Source organism: Diceros bicornis, chromosome 6 (assembly GCF_020826845.1).
Source record: "Diceros bicornis minor isolate mBicDic1 chromosome 6, mDicBic1.mat.cur, whole genome shotgun sequence".
NCBI classification, from domain to species: Eukaryota; Metazoa; Chordata; class Mammalia; order Perissodactyla; family Rhinocerotidae; genus Diceros; species Diceros bicornis.
Genome location: NC_080745.1, coordinates 30,858,520 through 30,877,641, shown reverse-complemented (window position 1 = coordinate 30,877,641; position 19,122 = coordinate 30,858,520). Strand labels below are relative to the sequence as shown.

The 19,122-nt window shown below is 40.9% G+C and overlaps 1 protein-coding gene across 1 annotated transcript in view; it reads left to right on the top strand.

Annotated features, from left to right (window-relative positions):
* Nucleotides 1-19,122, top strand: part of LRMDA (leucine rich melanocyte differentiation associated) — a 1,021,905-nt gene that overhangs the window by 566,107 nt on the left and 436,676 nt on the right. The window contains exon 4 of the mRNA XM_058543109.1: nt 15,526-15,665. Coding sequence (XP_058399092.1) covers nt 15,526-15,665 — 140 coding nt within the window. The remainder of the gene's footprint in view (nt 1-15,525; nt 15,666-19,122) is intronic.

Here is a 19,122-nt window from a genome sequence, read left to right as displayed (position 1 = left end):
TGGCTGTGAAGAAATCTTTTTAATAGATAAAAATAGAGAAAGAAAATAATGTCACTGCTGCCGAGAAGGCGAAGCCGGGTTCTGTGGGCTTGTGCTTGTGTGTGAGAGCGACCTCTGGTGGGAAGTAAGGGGTAATGCCGCTAAGCAAACCTGGCCTTCACGGAGGTTTCTGGAAGGCTCTGCTGCAGACTTGGGGAAGAGTTCTGGCTGAGGAGAGGGGGGAAGGGGCTAAGGTGGAAGGTAAGTGTGAAGCTCAGGCCTGGCTCTGCCCCTCGTGGTGTTTTGATGAGAGAGGCCTAGAGGAGCAGTTCTAGTATATGGCTTCTCCTTAAGTCGGTGGGGACCTAGTCAGCCTGGGATGAGACTCAGAGGGACTAATTGCTCTGGATTCTGTAGTGAGGCTGAGAATGGAGTCGGAACCTTTATGCAGCATAAGGCACGTAGCTCCAACATCTTAGAGTTATGCCTCACCATGCCACCGCAATGCCAGTTCGCTGAGGCAGGGAATTTTGTCAGTTTCATTACCTCCTGTATCCTTCAACCTAGAATAATGCCTGGCACAGAGTTGAGGTTCAGTAAATGTTTGTGGTATGAAGGAATGAATCATGATCATCTGCTGTTCTTTATTGAGCACTCCAATGAATCAGGCACTGTGCTGGGTAGCTTTAAGTGTATTATTTTGCATTCTTACCAAACCCTGTGAGAAGGGTGTGGTTTCTCCACTTACCTAGATGAGGAAAGAGGTGACATATAGATCCACAGCCAAGCATTTAACAAGATGCTAGGTCTTGGATTCAGTCTCAACTGTGGCTGTATTGGAAGTTCCTTCCATTCTACTGTGTTGCTTCAGACTTGAAATCCAATCACCTTGTTTGATTGATGGAACATTTGAGACCTGGAGTGGCTTAATAACTTGTTGGTATTCACATGGTAAGTTAGAAATAGAAAAGAGATCAGGGCATTTTTCCCTAGAGTATGAAATAAAACCAGATACATATGTAAATTTTAACACATATGTATGTGTATGTCAGCTTTAAGAATGATTTGCAGAATCATTTATTAGCCACTGTTTATACTTCAAGTCATAAGTTAGTATTTTCTTTATTCAGTAAAATATGCTACTTGTGACCATTATTAATTGGCACTTTAATAGAAGTAGAAGGAGAAGGCCTACAAGTATCAGTCTTTATTGTAATGAATGTTGATGGATTTTTTCCTCTCCTATCCTTTGGTCAACCAAGTTTCCTAGTCATTGAAGAATTATTACAATCAGTGTGTCTTAAGGCTTCCTTGGCTGTCTTAGGTGATCAGTTGAATGATACTCTCAAATCAATCAAGAACAGAAGGATCATTAGGTTAGAATTTGAATAATATGGTTTCTTCTTTGGGATACGAGCCAATGCTCGTATCCTGTGTCCCACATCGCTGCAGTGTTGGAGTCCTTGGATTTGGCCAAGTTCTTGTGTCAGCTTAGTCATGTTTAGCGGTGTGGTCATGGAGAAATCATCCTCAGAACCGAAATGCAAGCTCATTTCAGCACCAGCTTGAACAAAACAATTAAAAGAAGGGCACACCAACTGTGAGAGAACATCATTTCATGCAATCCCAGTCTGCAGATGAACTAGTGGGTGATTTTTTTTTTCTTTTTTTGGTTAACCACTGATTTGTGTAATAATCAATCAACGAAACATATTTGTTGGATACCCGTGTCCAAAATAGGTAGGTTATAGTATTGCTTTCCTCCATTACCACTGATAGTTGAAGAGACATTGAGTAAATATTGATGATTGACAGATTACCTGATTAGTCTAATTAGGTTAGACTAATAAGTAAGATTCTGCTTCATGTGAATTTACTAAGCATTATTGTCTCCCATTTTAGAGGATTCCTTTTCATAACCTAGCACAGAATATGCTGAAAATGCACAGGAATCCACTCTAGATATTATTTATTATTTATTCAATTTATTTAAACTGAAAAAATAAAAGTTCACCCATTTCTCCCACCCCCCAGCTCCCACCAACCACCAATCTGTTCTCTGTGTATGTGAGCTTTTTTTTTTTTTAAGGTTCCACATATAAGAGAAACATACAGTATTTGTCTTTCTCTGTCTGACTTATTTTATTTAGCATAATGCCCTCAGGGTCCATCTGTGTTGTTGCAAATGGCAAGATTTCATTCTTTTTTGTGGCTGAATAATATTCCTCTGTGTGTGTGTGTGTGTGTGTGTGTGTGTGTGTGTGTATACACCAAAATTTCTTTATTCATCCATCAATGGAAACTTAGGTTGTTTCCCTATCTTGGCTACTGTAAATAATGCTGCAATGAACCTGGGAGTGCGTATATCTTGTTGAATTAGTGTTTTGGTTTTCTTCAAATAGATACCCAGAAATGGAATTGCTGGATCTTATGGTAGTTCTATTTTTAATTTTTTGAGGAACCTCCATACTGTTTTCTGTGGTGACTGCACCAATTTACATCCCAACCAACAGTGCATAAGGGTTTCCTTTTCTCCACATCCTCACCCAACACATTATTCCTTGTCTTTTTTTTTTTTTTGAGGAAGATCGGCCCTGAGCTAACGTCTGCCAATCCTCCTCTTTTTGCTGAGGAAGACTGGCCCTGGGCTAACATCCATGCCCATCTTCCTCCACTTTATATGGGACACCTCCACAGCATGGCTTGACAAGCAGTGCGTCGATGCGCGCCCAGGATCCGAACCAGCGAACCTCGGGCTGCCATAGTGCAGCGCGCGCACTTAACTGCTTGCACCACTGGGCCAGCCCCCCTTGTCTTTTTGATAATAGCTATTCTAACAGGTACAAGGTGATAGCTTATTGTGTTTTTTTTCTTTAATTTTTTTTTTTGAGGAAGATTGGCCCTGCACTAACGTCTGTTGCCAATCTTAAGACCTCTTTTTTTTTCTTTTTTCTCCCCAAAGCCCCAGTACATAGTTGTATATCATAGTTGTAGAGTTGTAGCTCTTCTAGATGAGATGCCGCCTCAGCATGGCTTGATGAGCGGTGAGTAGGTCCGTGCCCAGGATCCGAACCTGCCAACCCTGGGCTGCCAAAGTGGAACGTGTGAACTTAACCACTACGCCACCAGGCCGGCCCTTATTGTGGTTTTGATTTGCATTTCCCTGATGATTAGTGATGTTGAGCATCTTTTTATGTACCTGTTGGCCATTGATATGTCTTTTTTGGAAAAATATCTATTCAGGTCTGCCCATTTTTTAATTGATTTGTTCTTTTGCTGTTGAGTTCTTTATATATTTTAGATACTAGTCCCTTATCAGATGTATGATTTGCAACTATTTTCTCCTATTCAGTAGGTTGTCTTTTCATTTTGTTGATGGTTTCCTTTGCTGTGCAGAATGTTTCTTATTTTTAAAGGAATAAGTTGGACTGGATGATGGTTTTATTCTCAGTGTTGCTATTACTAAAGATTAGCAGGCCTCTTGGCTCTACAGTGCTGAGGGGTTTGCTTTGTGTTTGGCTGAGTCCTTTCCCTGTTCCTTGCCTCAGCGTCTCCAATCTGTAGCAGTAATGCTGAGGGAGTAATGCTAATGGCCTGGGAGAGACCAAAGCAGAAGGCAATGTGTAGCTATAAAGGTGGCCGATTATGTCACTGGCTGTTGTAGGATACTTTATTATCAGTAGGTACAAAAGATAATAGTTGTCTCTCTCAGGAAGCGGCATGCCTTCTTCTTTCTCCTCTCCTTTACTGGTATGATCAGGAAGACTGGCTTACTTTCCCCACATGCTTGACCCAGAAGTCATAGAATGAAAGACAGGGAAAAGCAGCAGTGACGCTACGTGCCATCCTCTTAATCTAATACCTTCTGACTCCACAATTTGAGCCACTGACTCTCCTACCTACTTGTGAAAATACCCCAGCTCTCCAACAATTACGAGGTTCCATATTGCTATTGCTATTCCTTGAAATGCCTTAGACTTGGTCCCTATCAGTGTGATAATATTTCTGACATGCATGTGCAAATCAAAATGAGATAATATGTCATGTAGACTGTTCTGTTAGCATTCAAAAATTCTATGTCACGATAAGCTCTAGTTGAAATCCTCACAGTGGTTGTCAATGCTGCCCTTTGACCTGGAGCTGAGCACAGAAGGAGGGTACGTGCCCATTCTCACCTGGGAAACAGCTTCCGACCTCTGCAACTGGACATGACACCAGGAGACTCCCCTCCTCCCTCATGCTCCAAACTTTCGAGGCAAGATGTTGCTTTGATCTTGGGCTCTCTGCAGAAAATCTCCCTTGGCAAGCCTAGCCATGACAGCTGGGCTCCACGATGGCAACTTTCTGTAGACAACACTGAAAAAGAATCTGAACGGCAAGTACTCAGGAGAAGACTTGATGAAGGAAACCAGGTGTGTGCTGAGAATCCAGCTGGAGAGAGTTGGAACTGTGCCAGATAGCTTCAAATTTTAAAAAAGGAAGAAAAAAAAAAACACCCTTAGAATAATCCCTGAAAGTGTCTCCACTGCGGTGGTCTTGGTTAGCCAGGGACACCAAGTTCCCTCCGCTGATTGCCTCTGGTTAATTTTCTATGCAACTTGACAAAAAGGAATGTGACAAGTTCTATCTCAGAGCTTGCAAGCAGGCAAGACAGGGCTATGCTCATCCTTGCCGGCCCAGGAGACCAAGAAACCAATTAAAACTCCTTCCCGAATTTTATCTTTCACTGGTGATATCAACATAATGATGATGTTCTGGTCCAGAGCATCCATGGAGTAGGTGCTAGTGATTCCTAACTGGTGTGGATTTAGGGGAGACCACCTGGCTCAGCCCGATTGACCATTTAGCGGGTAGTTGAAAGGCTTAGGAAAGTGGAATAGCTTCTGCCACACAAAATATCCTAAATGACACAGGCTCCAAGAATTCCAAGGAATCTAGACTTCCTTAGATTCATTGGCACAGGATGACTGAAGATTTCTGAAGCTTGCAGGCCCTTTGCCCAAGAAATTCTCCTGATCAGGACATTCAAATGAGTCCACATCTCCACGGCTTCCTGCTCCGGGGCAGATCCAGATTTTGAGGAGTGTGAAACTCACATAAGTTGAGGAGGCCCTCTTAAAGGCGAAGACTAAATTTTGAATGCAAAATTAGGTGTGAAGATGAATGTTTATTTGGAATAAAAAAATATCAAAGCAAGTTAAAAATTTGAGTTGAGAAATACACATATTAAAATATTTAGAAAGGTAACTTTTTATACTAGACATGCCTGTGTAAAAACTTCTTTCCAACTTTTCTGCAAATTCCTTTATAATTTCATTATGTAATTAAATTTTGTAATTTTTAAAAAATTTTTTGTTTATTGCAGTAACATTGGTTTATAACATTGTATAAATTTCAGGTACATCATTATACTTCTATTTCTGCATAGATTACATCATGTTCACCACCCAGAGACTAATTACAACCCATCACCACACACATGTGCCTAATTATCCCTTTTTCCCTCCTCCTTCCCCCCGTCCCCTCTAGTAACCACCAATCCAATCTCTGTCTCTATATGTTTATTTGTTATTGTTATTATCTACTACTTAATGAGTGAGATCATACTGTATTTGATCTTCTCCCTCTGACTTATTTCACTTTGCATAATACCCTCAATGTCCATCCAAGTTGTCACAAATGGCTGGATTTCATCGTTTCTTATGGCTGAGTAGTATTCCATTGTGTATATATACCACATCTTCCTTATCCATTCGTCCCTTGACTGGCACTTAGGTTGCTTCCAAGTCTTGGCTATTGTGAATAACGCTGCAATGATCACAGGGGTGCATGTATCTTTATGCATTGGTGTTTTTAAGTTCTTTGGATAAATACCCAGCAGCGGAATAGCTGGATCATATGGTAGTTCTATCCTTAATTTTTTGGGGAATCTCCATACGGTTTTCCATAGTGGCTGCACCAGTTTGGACTCCCACCAGCAGCAGTGTATGAGAGTTCCCTTCTCTCCACATCCTCTCCAACACTTGTTGTTTCCTGTCTTGTTAATTATAGCCATTCTGATGGGCATGAGGTGATATCTCATTGTAGTTTTGATTTGCATTTCCTTGATAGTTAATGATGTTGAACATATTTTCATGTGTCTGTTGGCCATCTGTGTATCTTCTTTGGAGAAATGTCTGTTCAGGTCTTTTGCCCATTTTTGAATTTGGTTGTTAGTTTTTTTGTTGTTGAGATGCATGATTTCTTTATATATTTTGGAGATTAACCCCTTATCAGATGTGTGGTTGGCAAATATCTTTTCCCAATTGTTAGGTTGTCTTTTTGTTTTGTTGATGGTTTCCTTTGCTGTGCAGAAGCTTTTTAGTTTGACGTAGTCCCGTTTGTTTATTTTTTCTATTGTTTCTCTTGCCAGGTCAGACATGGTGCTTGAAAATATGTTGCTAAGACTGATGTCGAAGAGCATACTGCCTATGTTTTCTTCTAGAAGTTTCATAGTTATAGGTCTTACCTTCAGGTCTTTAATCCATTTTGAGTTAATTTTTGTGTATGGTGTAAGGTAAGGGTCTACTTTCACTTTTTTGCATGTGGCTGTCCAGTTTTCCCAACACCATTTGTTGAAGAGACTTTCTTTTCTCCATTGTATGTTCTTGGCTCCTTTGTCAAAGATTAGCTGTCCATAGATGTGTGGGTTTATTTCTGGGCTTTCGATTCTATTCCATTGATCTGTGTGTCTGTTTTTGTGCCAGTACCATGCTGTTTTGGTTACTATAGCTTTGTAGTATATTTTGAAATCAGGGAGTGTGATACCTCCAGCTTTGTTCTTTTTTCTCAGGATTCCTTTAGCTATTCAGGGTCTTTTGTTGTTCCATATAAATTTTAGGATTCTTTGTTCTATTTCTGTGAAAAATGTTGTTGGAACTTTGATAGGGATTGCATTGAATCTGTAGATTGCTTTAGGAAGTACGGACATCTTAACTATGTTAATTCTTCCAATCCAAGAGCACGGAATATCTTTCCATTTCTTTGTGTCTTCTTCAGTTTCTTTCAGCAATGTTTTATAGTTTTCGGTGTACAGATCTTTCACCTCTTTGGTTAAGTTTATTCCTAGGTATTTTATTCTTTTTGTTGCAATTGTAAATGGGATGGTATTCTTAATTTCTCTTTCTGCTACTTCATTGTTAGTGTATAGAAATGCAACTGATTTTTGTATGTTGATTTTGTATCCTGCAACTTTAACATATTCTTTTATTACTTCTAAAAGTTTTTTGGTGGATTCTTTAGGGTTTTCTATATATAAAATCATGTCATCTGCAAATAGTGACAGTTTCACTGCTTCCTTTCCAATTTGGATCCCTTTTATTTCTTTTTCTTGCCTGATTGCTCTGGCTAGGACTTCCAATACTATGTTAAATGGGAGTGGTGAGAGTAGGCATCCTTGTCTGGTTCCTGTTCTTAGAGGGATAGGTTTCAGTTTTTCACCATTGAGGATGATATTAGCTGTGGGTTTGTCATATATGGCCTTTATTATATTGAGGTACTTTCCTTCTGTCCCCATTTTGTTCAGAGTTTTTATCATAAATGGATGCTGTATCTTGTCAAATGCTTTCTCTGCATCCATTGAGATGATCATGTGATTTTTATTCTTCATTTTATTAATGTGGTGTATTACGTTGATTGATTTGCGAATGTTGAACCATGCCTGCATACCTGGAATAAATCCCACTTGATCATGGTGTATAATCTTTTTAATGTATTGTTGTAGGCAATTTGCTAGTATTTTGTTGAGGATTTTTGCATCGATGTTCATCAGTGATATTGGCCTATAATTTTCTTTTTTTGTGTTGTCCTTGTCTGGTTTTGGTATCAGGGTAATGTCTGCTTCGTAGAATGAGTTAGGGAGCTTCCCCCCCTCCTCAATTTTTTGGAAGAGTTTGAGAAGGATAGGTATTAAGTCTTCTTTGAATGTTTGGTAGAATTCACCAGGGAAGCCCTCTGGTCCTGGACTTTTATTTTTGGGGAGATTTTTGATTACTGTTTCGATCTCCTTACTGGTGATTGGTCTATTCAAATTCTCTATTTCTTCTTGATCCAGTTTTGGAAGGTTGTATGATTCTAAGAATTTATCCATTTCTTCCAGATTGTCGAATTGGTTGGCATGTAGCTTTTCATAGTATTCTATTGTAATCTTTCGTATTTCTGAGGTGTCTGTTGTAATTTCTCCTCTTTCTTTTCTGATATTACTTATTTTTGCCTTCTCTCTTTTTTTCTTGGTGAGTCTAGCTAAAGGTTTGTCAATTTTGTTGATCTTTTCAAAGAACCAGCTCTTGGTTTCTTTAATTTTTTCTATTGTTTTTTTAGTCTCTATTTTATTTATTTCTGCTCTGATTTTTATTATTTCCCTTCTTCTACTGATTTTGGGCTTTGTTTGTTCTTCTTTTTCCAGTTGCTTTAGGTGCCTTGTTAGATTGTTTTTTGAGATTTTTCTTGTTTGTTGTGATAGGCCTGTATTGCTATAAACTTCCCTCTTAGAACTGCTTTTGCTGTATCCCATAAATTCTGGCATGTCATATTTTCATTTTCATTTGTCTCCAGTTATTTTTTTATTTCTCCTTTGATTTCTTCATTGACCCAATCGTTGTTCAGTAGCATTTTGTTTAATCTCCACGTATTTGTGGCTTTTCTGATTTTCTTCCTATAGTTGATTTCCAGTTTCATACCGTTGTGGTCAGAAAAGATGCTTGGTATTATTGCAATCTTCTTAAATTTATGTAGACTTGTTTTGTGGCCTAATATGTGATCAATCCGGAAAATGTTCCATGTGCATTTGAAAAGAACGTGTATTCTCCAGTTTTTGGATGGAATGCTCTCTATATATCTACTAGGTCCATCTTTTCTAGTGTGTCATTTAAGGCCAATGTTTCCTTATTGATCTTCTGTTTGGATGATCTATCCGTTGGTGTAAGTGGAGTGTTAAAGTCCCCTACTATTATTGTGTTACTGTCTATTTCTCTTTTTATGTCTGTTAATAATTGCTTTATATATTTAGGTGCTCCTATGTTGGGTGTGTAGATATTTACAAGTGTTATATCCTCTTGTTGAATTGTTCCCTTGATGATTATGTAATGCCCTTCTTTGTCTCTTGTTACAGTTTTTGTTTTAAAGTCTATTTTGTCTGATATGAGTATTGCTACCCCAGCTTTCTTTTCATTGCCATTTGCATGGAGTATCTTTTTCCATCCCTTCGCTTTCAATTTGTGAGTGTCTTTAGGTCTGAAGTGTGTCTCTTGTAAGCAGCACATATATGGGTCTTGTTTTTTTTATCCAATCAGGCACCCTATGCCATTTAATTGGAGTGTTTAGTCCATTGACATTTAAAGTAGCTATTAATAAGTATGTACTTACTGCCATTTTTTAACTTTTTTTTTCTCAGTGTTTTAGTAGTCCTCTATACAGAATTGATGGACTCTTTAGTTTGACCTCTGTCTGAAAGCTCTACTCTTTAACTCCCTTCCTCCTTCATTTTATGTTTTTGATATCATATCTAACCTCTTTTTTGTGCATTTGTATCCATTACCCTCTTATCATGGAAATAGAGAATTTTTCCTAATTGTGGTCTTCTCTTTTCCCCTTAAATCATTCCCTTTACCATTTCTTGTAGCGCTGGTTTCTTGGTGATGAACTCCTTTAATTTTTGCTTGTCTGGGAAACTTTTTCTCTCTCCTTCCATTTTGAGTGATAACCTTGCCAGGTAGAGTATTCTTGTCTGTAAGTTTTTTCCTTTTTGCACTTTAAATATATGGTGCCACTCTCTTCTAGCCTTATGTGGTTCCCTTTGTATGTAACTTGTCTTTCTCTTGCGGCTTTTAGGATTCTCTCTTTATCTTTAATTCTGGACGTTTTGATTATGAAGTGTCTTGTTGTGGGCCTCTTTGAGTTTATCTTGTTTGGTGCTCTCCATGCTTCCTGTACCTGGATGTCTGTTTCCTTCCTTAGGTTAGGGAAGTTTTCATCTATTATTTCATCAAATAGATTCTCTGCCCCTTTGTCTCGCTCTTCTCCTTCTGGGACACCTATAACATAGATGTTAGGGTGCTTGATGTTGTCCCAGAGGTCCCTTAGACTGTCCTCACTCTTTTTAATTCTTTTCTCTTTTACCTGTTCAGCTTGGGTAATTTCTTCTAGTTTTTCATCCAGCTCGCAGATCTGTTCTTCTGTATCCTCTACTCTGCTTTTGAGTCCCTCTAGTGAATTTTTCATTTCCAGTATTGTATTATTCATTTCTGATTGGTTCTTTTTTATATCTTCCATTTCTTTGTTGACATTCTCGCTGAGTTCATCTATTCTTCTCCCCAGATCAGTGAGCATCCTTAACACTCTTTGTGTGAACTCTCTGTCAGGTAGGTTGCTCATTTCTGTTTCACTTAGTTCCTTTTCTGGGGTTTTGTCCTGTTCCCTTACTTGGAATGTATTCCTTTGCCTTCTCATTTTGCCTCTTTCCCTGTGCTTGTGTCTGTGTAATAGGTAGGTCAGCTATGTCTCCTGCACTTGGATAGGTGACCTTATACAAGTGATGCCTTAGGAGGCCTGCAGTGTGCTTCCCGCAGTTCTGAATGTTCCAGGGGTGACCTGCATGTAGGCTACGTGTATCCTGCAGCTGTGGTGTGTTTGCTCTCCCTGTAGGTGCCCAGGGAGGCTGAGTTATGCTCCTGGCCAGCTGTTCTAATGCTCAGCTGCTTGTAGTTGTTGTGGGCCCTTCAATCTCTTTATCAGGTATGGGAAGCCCCAGCACAGCTGGCTGCAAGTTCTAATAGCACATTTGTGTTGCAGTATTTCTTTTAAGTGTGTAGGCCCCCAACGTGGTAGGTTGTTAAGGCTCAAGGGCTTACAATTGCTATAAGCCTCCAGCCTTTAGGTCTCTTGTCAGCTCTCTGAGGATTGCAGCTGGCTGGGGCTGGCCTCAGGCACAGGAGCACCCAATTTTTTCAGGCTTTGGAAGGTGGAGCAAACCCCCTATGTGGGTCTTTGAGAAGCACAAGTCTTCTGCAGCTGACAAGCCCTGCGTCCCACAGGTCCACATACACAGTCAACACAGTCATGCCCCGTGTGTGTGCCCCGACCTCCTGAAGTGGACACAGTCTCTCCACGGCAGGAGCCCCACACACTCCACCACTGCCCCACACTCTCCACCTGCTCCTTGTGCACGCCCTGCCCCACTGAAGTGGGCTCAGTCGCCAGGCTGCAGAGAATCCAGTCACCAATCTATGCAGGCCCACAAGTTTTCTGAGGGCTTGTTGTTGGGTGGGGCCAGTCCCTAGAGTGGGCTGCCCACCCTGGCTGAGTTGGATTAAATCGGTGCTCTAGTGGGTGGGGCAGACCCTGGGCTAGCAGGCCTCAGGGAGAACTCCAATGGCGTCTGTGTCAGCATGCCCACACCAGGCCACAACAATGACCACCGCCAATGTCCCAGTCCCTGGAGAGGTCTCACCTCTCACTGCAATGCACTCAGAGCCTATCAGGTGAGTCTCTTTTCACCAAGGCACTGTGCACCTTTCTTTCTGGTGATTTTAGGTTGCTTTCTGAAACGAGTGAGTTTGCGCGTGGGCCCTTTATGAGCCGGTTTTAATTTCTTTGTCAACCAGCTTTTCTGGGGGTACTCCCCAATGTTTTAGTAGCAGGCAAAGTCAGCTATTATGTCACTTGTCTCAATTGTGCTGGGTCCACGAAGTGCCTACAGCGGGGGCGCTCCCCGGCTCAGGGCCCTGCTCCTCCAGGGAGAGCTGCGTACCTCTGGGCTGCTCCCGGTGGCTGTGAGGCACTGCAGCTTGTGAAGGCGGCGTTTTTTCTCTCCAGAAGGGAGTTTCTGCCTCTTCCACCTCAATTAGGATTGTCCCTTGGTGCAGGAGTTCCTCTTATCCAGTTTTCACTTCTGTCTCAGGGGTAATTTTTCCATGAGTAGTTGTAAATTGGCTGTGTCCGTGGGAGGAGGTGAGTTCAGAGTCTGTTTACGCCACCATCTTGACTTCAATCTTTGTAATATTTTATGTAGAGAGAATAGAAAGATAATTCCAACCAATTAAAAATTGATTTTTAATAATTTTGGAATGCTTCTTTCAGTATCACTGCTCATCATTGGCAATTTCACCTGTAAATTATTCATAAAAATATTAGAATTATTAAATTTTGGAAAAACTCCTACACATTTCTTTCACGTATGAGTTATAAGATTTTAGGACATTTGACGTTAGTTGTGTGTGTGTAGACACTCAACAACTTAATCTTAAATGTTCTTTGAATTGATAAACTCATTAGCCATTTATCATCAGTTTTATGTTGGTCCCCACATGTTTGTGTCAGCCTGGCAGGTGGTCGGAGTATTACTGGAAACCATTCCTACTGGTACTGTTGTAATAACCAGACACAGAAACGACTGAAAACCACACAGATATAACCCACTGAATCCTAATTAAATGCCCCTCCTTCACAAGTTCCTCTTAGCCAAGTCACCAGAATTCCCACAGCCACTCCCAATGTCACCAAACTCCAGGGGACATGTGATGGAAGAAGTCCTAGTGGAGAAAGACAGTGATATTAACTGATTGCAGCTTAACCTACTTTTGCAAATTTTGCAAAAATACATGAGCATGTGACTCTTTTACTAGGGCCTTTCTCAGGGCCCTGGAATGGACTTGTGCAAGCAAGGAGCCCTCACATACAAGCGTTATTAGCTCTGTGGTAAATTTACATATGAAGATTTACTCAAATTAAGCTGGGCCTACTTCCATGGGTAGTGGCATGCTCGGCTTCCCATCAGTAGTTGCTAAAGGTTGAGAAATGACTGGGAGTTCAATCCACCTCGGTTGCCCAATGTTTCCTCAGCTTGAAAATCTTGCCAGTTTTGAGTTCTGTTGCTTCACATTCCCACCTTCATACAGTAGATGAAAATTAAGTGAAGGTTTAAGGAGTTTGTCCCTAAGAGGGAAAAGGTTTTGGTTGGGCTTTTTCATCCATAGTAGAAAGGGCTTCCCCTCGGTTCTCCAGAGCCGCTGTCTACATAAATAATTTGAATCACCCCGGATCAATACGTCAGCACCATTTCGACAGCCTGCTCTTTTGCAGTTCCACAAAAGAAATACTGTGCTGGCCAGCATGAGTGATTAGCTCATCTGGCTGCCCCTCTAGAACTAGAGCTTGGCCTTGAGGCTTCAGGACAACCTGATAGGCAGGAGTCCTAGTGCTCCTTGGAGCATCTGATGGGTCCCATGTGTGGAGTAGAGGATTGGAGGGAACCCTGAAAGGGAGAAACCGGGACTGGGACTGAGGTCCGTGCAGGTCAAAGTCCAGGCATGGAGAACCCCAGCTGAATGACACTGTTGGCCCCTGGCCAGTGCTGGATACCAGAGAGAGACTTAAAAATTTTTGAGGAAGGCCTTCAAAGCATAGAGCCCCCTGAGGTGCCTCTGCTGGAGTCTAAAGGCGGCACTGGTAGAGAACGTACTGTCAGGACTCTTCTTTTTTTGTTCTAATGTAGTAATGACTGTGAAGCATACAAAGACAGAACCTGCTGGAAAAGCAAAGTTTTCCCTAAAATTTTTCACTGTCATTTTAATTGGTCATTTTAAATGATTTCCTTAGAGAATGTGATGATTTAACGTTAATTTAAAAAGTAGTAAGCGTGTTTTGTCTTTGGTGATGAAATACGTTAATATTTTGACTCCAGCCGCTCACCCACTGTTCTTCCAACCTCATCTCCCTGGTGGGACCTTCTCTCTAGTCTTCTCTACGTGCTCCCATTCCTGTCATCCTCATTTCATTGGTCCTTTGTGGGCATTCCTGGGTGTTATTTGTTAAAGATTTGTTAGGATTGATAACTTCAATGTCCACTGTCCCGTGCATGTTTAGGAAGTAGGGATGATGTTGGTAAATTGAAACCCACCGTGGGTAAGTGGATGCTCAGATCCTCTGACTAGTTTCTCCCTCTTTTGTTTGTGCTCTCCTTCTCATTGTGTCTGTCTTGCCCCCTCCCAGAGTAGAGCGTTTGTTCTTGCATATGATGATGTATGAAGAATGCTTGAAGGAAGTTAGTTTGGAGAATATAAGATTTAAGGAAGACATGTGAGCTTCAACTATCTGAAGGGTCATCGTGTGGAAGAGAAGAATCTCTTATTCTTTGTGACCCCAAGAAGTTAAATTGGGTCAGTGGGTGGGCATTTGAAGAAGATTCAATCCCAGAGGGAAAAAACCTCTCTCTTGTGGTTGTAGGAGATAGAATGAGGTACCTTTTGGTGACCCCGTGGTAGAGATGTTAGGGACTAGATTCAGACATTGGTTGGATTTGGAGTTCATTCTTCTATAAGTTGAAAAGAAGTACAAGAAAACTGGGTAACATCCCATGGTTAGATACCCTCACAGAGTAAGGGCAGCCCTCTTATTTGATTTTAACTTGCTCTCCTAGGTCCAAATGGACCTCCCTCCTGGAAACTGTACCCTGAGTCCTTGACTCTTGTGAGCTGTATTCACCCTTATATGTTTAGCCCTTGTATGCTCTGCTGTCATTCCCTGTCAAGGACCCCATTCTGTCTGCTGATGTTGGCTAACTCCTTTCATCCATTGGCTCCTGGTAGTCATGGCCTATCTAATTATCACCTTGCCTAGGGCTCGCTCATCTGTATGTGGCTCAAAACAGGAGTTAATGTGTGTGCTAATCCTTCCTGATATCTGTGATTCCCTGAATCTATGACTCTTGCCTTATTTGGTTTGGGGATCTCAGTGTTTGCCTTGACTGGACGGTAGATCTCACTGAGGGGATGGATCATGGAATAATCTCACCACCATGCCCTTCCTTGATCTTTTCTCTTTCATTCTTTCCTTCATAGAATATTAGATTTACAACAGATTCTTAGGAAATGCATTTTGACCTGCCTGGCTTGACTAAACCTGTCCTAATTTACACTGTCTTCTCCTAGCTTTGTTCTCCTTTTCCCCCAGTCCAATGCTTTATTGCTGCCAGCGAGGCCATTGAGCAACGCTTAGCTCTGCCGTAGGCTCTCATCATAAGAGGATGCCAATCCCTGTTTGAATCCATGTCATTCCTGTATGTTTTAATGATAAATTATCCCCTAAAGGAGAAAGAATATATTTTTAATGAGGCCTTTGGAAATAATGTCTTGCTTTCATTATGAGAAAAAAATGAAGTTTTGTGGATTTGTATATTGTAAAATATTTTACTACATGGAATCTACCCTTCATTTTTTAAAAAACAGAACTATAGAGAAAAGCGTGATAAAACAATTAAGTTCATTCATTCTCTCTCAAGTGACCTGGACTTAGCCTTTCATGTCCAGAGAAAAGCTGGGCTGTGCCCCCAGCAGTAGGAGTGAAAAACTAACCATGCCAGTCACCCACAGCTAAGTTGATTTCAACCCTCACCCATGTCATCTCATGGGAGCAGCCTGGACTCCTCAGCTGCTAGTCTGTACCTATCAGTTATGGTCCATGCTCTTTGCTGAGCCTTTGTCTTCCTGGACCAAGATCCTTAACCTTTGTCACATCACGGACTTGGAGCATCTGCTCGATCACCTGGCAGAAGTGACACCAGCTCTGGAGTACCTCAGCCTGTTGGGTAATGTGGCATGTCCCAATGAGCTGGTCAGCTTGGAAAAGGATGAGGAAGACTACAAGAGGTACAGGTGAGTATCTACGGGTTTGAGCATGGTGGGAGAAGGAAAAAATAGCATCTTTGGGGGGTTTAGATACTATGGGGTGCATAGTAGATGTTTGTAAATTTCAGTGGACTCCCCATGATAATGTTACACTTTCACTGTTGCATAACCTATAGCCATTGTTTCCCTTCATTAAGGTGACAGGAGCCAAGAAACGTGAAAAGCTATTGGGTGGTCTACATCAGGGGTTGACAAACTTTTTTTGTAAAGGACTGGATAATAAATATTTTTGGCTTTGAAGATCATGTGCTTTCTGTTGCAACTTATTCAACTCTTCTGTTATAGTACGGAAGTAGCCATAAGCAATTTGTAAATGAATGAGTATGGCTGTGTCCCAATAAACTTTGTTTACAAAAACAGGCAGCAGGCCAGATTTGACCATGTGCTGTATTTTGCTGACCCCTGCTCTGTGTTGTAAGATCTTTCTGTGGTCTGCCTCATTGTTACCTTTTGGAGAGAGACCACTTCCCACCAAAGTTTAGGAAGCGTATATACAATCCCAAGAGGAGGTCCCACAAGGCCCATAACTTTGTTCCACAAAGGTATGTCTCAGTGTCCACCAACCATGTGCTTTGAGGGGCTCAAGTAGAAATGCTTTTCTTTCTTCTCTCTTCTTCTGAACCATCTGCTTTGAAATACCTGATCCAAGTTCACCTTTCTTAGGAAGTCTTCTTGATCTTAACTATTTTACTAAACTCATTTTATTTTTTTCTTCATTTTGAATTCTGTATGCTCTCATTTTTGATTGTTGTTTTGTAAATTTTTTAATGATCTTTTCATAAGTGTAGCCTCTCTGTCCATTTTGATGTAAGCTCTAATTAACATTCCACCTGAATCAGTGTAGAAGGAGGGAGGGAGGGAAGGAAGGAAGGAAGGAAGGAGGAAATATAAGGCAGGTAGGGCTACTGGAAAATAAATTTGGAAGGATTGGAGAAAGAGGATAATGATTTGAGAGGAACTTGTTCTATTGGGACTCAGATTTTTTTTTTTTTTTTTTTTTTTGTGAGGAGATCAGCCCTGAGCTAACATCCGCCAATCCTCCTCTTTTTTTTTGCTGAGGAAGACGGCCCTGGGCTAACATCGGTGCCCATCTTCCTCCACTTTATATGGGACGCCGCCCAGCATGGCTTACCAAGCAGTGCGTCGGTGCGCGCCCAGGATCCGAACCAGAGAACCCCGGGCCGCTGCAGCGGAGCGCGCGCACTTAACCGCTTGCGCCACCGGCCCGGCCCCAGGGCCTCAGATTTTTAAATCTGTGGTGACCCATGAAGGAATGTAGTTGGGGGCATTCATTTTCTATAAAGGCAAAGCTGTAAGAAATACTGAAAGCTATTGAACCCTGTATATTTAAAAAATATACACACACGTATAAGTAAGGCTACAATAGAAATTGTTATATTTCTTTATTGAGAAGAATTTTGTATCTTTAAGCTTATTTTCTAGGTTTGTTGATTAATTTTGTAAGGATCTTAGACTTTTTAAACCATCTTAGAATAAAGCTGTAACTCTGCTTTTAAAAAAATGTGTTAAATTTTTCTCCATTTGGAGTGTGATAAAGTCTATTTGAATGTGAGTTCTATTAGGAGAAATATGGTTAATGTCCAGCAGGTGAATAGTTACAAATTTCTAAATCAACCCTTTGAGTTGCTTAATCACTTAGAACTCAATTTGCTTCTTTAACACTCTTATCAACTTTGAAGCATTTGACAGCCTGATACCGGGTATGAAAGGGTCACTTAAAACGTATTGTATCTGCTTGCAGCAACTTATTTATAAGACACGTCTTGGAAGGGTCAAGCAGGTCCAAGGAATTTCTCTCAATCAACATTTTTAGTAAACCAAGCATTGTTTGGGAAATTCTCATTTGTTTTCTGACTTCTTTCTTTAGATTTCTGAGTTTAATTCTTTAAAATAGTCTGATACGTTATATATATATGTATATGTGTGCATGTACATATATGTGTGTCTATTGTATATATGTGTATATATATGTGTGTGTGTGTATGTACACACATCCACACACGTGTTCATTTATTCCTGGAGCTTTATGTGAATCGAACTGTAGGCACATTTTTGCTGTTTTTTTCTAGAATGAGAGAAGTAGAGTGAGGAAAGCCTCCATTTCGACCTTATTCTATTCAGTCTCAAATAGAAGTCTTATAAGGTAGTAAAAGGAAAAGAAAAAGCTAGTACGATTTTGTTGTTATTGTTAACTGGTCACATTAGCAAAAATACTAAGACCCATAGAGTAGGCAGTCAGATCAGAAGATCTCATGTGGAGTCCAGCTTTGCCAGTGGGACCTTTAAAATGAGGAGGACAGTCTAGTTCAGTGGCCTTCAGCCAAGGCATTTTGATTCAGTTAGTGGCAAATGCAAAAAAAATAGTCGATAGGTGATTCTGCTGCTCAATTAAGAACTATTGGACTAAGTGGTATTTAAAATCCCTCTTGGCTCTAGCATTCTGAGATATTCTTCTCCCAACCAGTTACAGTTCTTCCTTTACCATCTCACCCATTTTATATATTCCATCTTGTATATTTCTGTCACTACTTTGTATATGTCAACATCCAGAGAATGGCTTCCAGTACGTAAGGGCTGCATCTTCTTGCCCTTTGAAGCTTCATCAATACCTAAAGTAGCACGGCCCATGGAATAGGGGCTTGGTAACTGTTTGCTAGAGCCGGCTTGAAATTACCCTACCTTCTGGGGAACTGAGTACTTACAGAGTGATGCAGGGCCCTTTGGGAACCTCAGATGCCCACTGCCTATTTGGAATCAGATTCATTTGGATGTCAACAATGCAGTTAACAAGCAAGGGACTATCTTTCAGACTTACTCCAAGTGCTAGTGTTGGGTCATGATTCTCTAGGGAGGACTTGATTCTAGAGGAGTTATCCATCTCATGGGCTGGCCTGGGTACCCTCCAAGCTTGTCCTCCCCACTCTAGGTCTGTTTCCCTGGAAGGTGTTGAGGAATGGGGCTGGGAAGTTTGTTTGTTAGTGCCCATCTGGTAAAGTTGCCATGAGGAACTGGATTCTAGAGGCCACACACGGCCAAAATCACACCTAATTAAAATTACTTTAGAAAATCCATAAGTTACCTACAATAATGGCAAGATGCTCATCCTCTGAGAGAAATAGGAACTAAGAACAGTGGAGGGAACATTAAATGTGTGCCCATCCACTTACACATTCACTGCACGGCATCTGATGGTTGAGTGGAATGGCAGGCCTCTTCTCTAGCAATTCTAAATTTTTTATTCGTTTTGTTTTTTTATTTTTTATTTCTGGTTTGATAAGCACTCTCACACTTGCGTTTGGATGAGATAAATGTGTGTATGATGCAGTTCTGTTCTGTGGTCTGTAAGCAGCTCTGCTTTGTTCATCCTGGAGTTCGTGCTTCATTTGCCACTGAGAAGTATTAA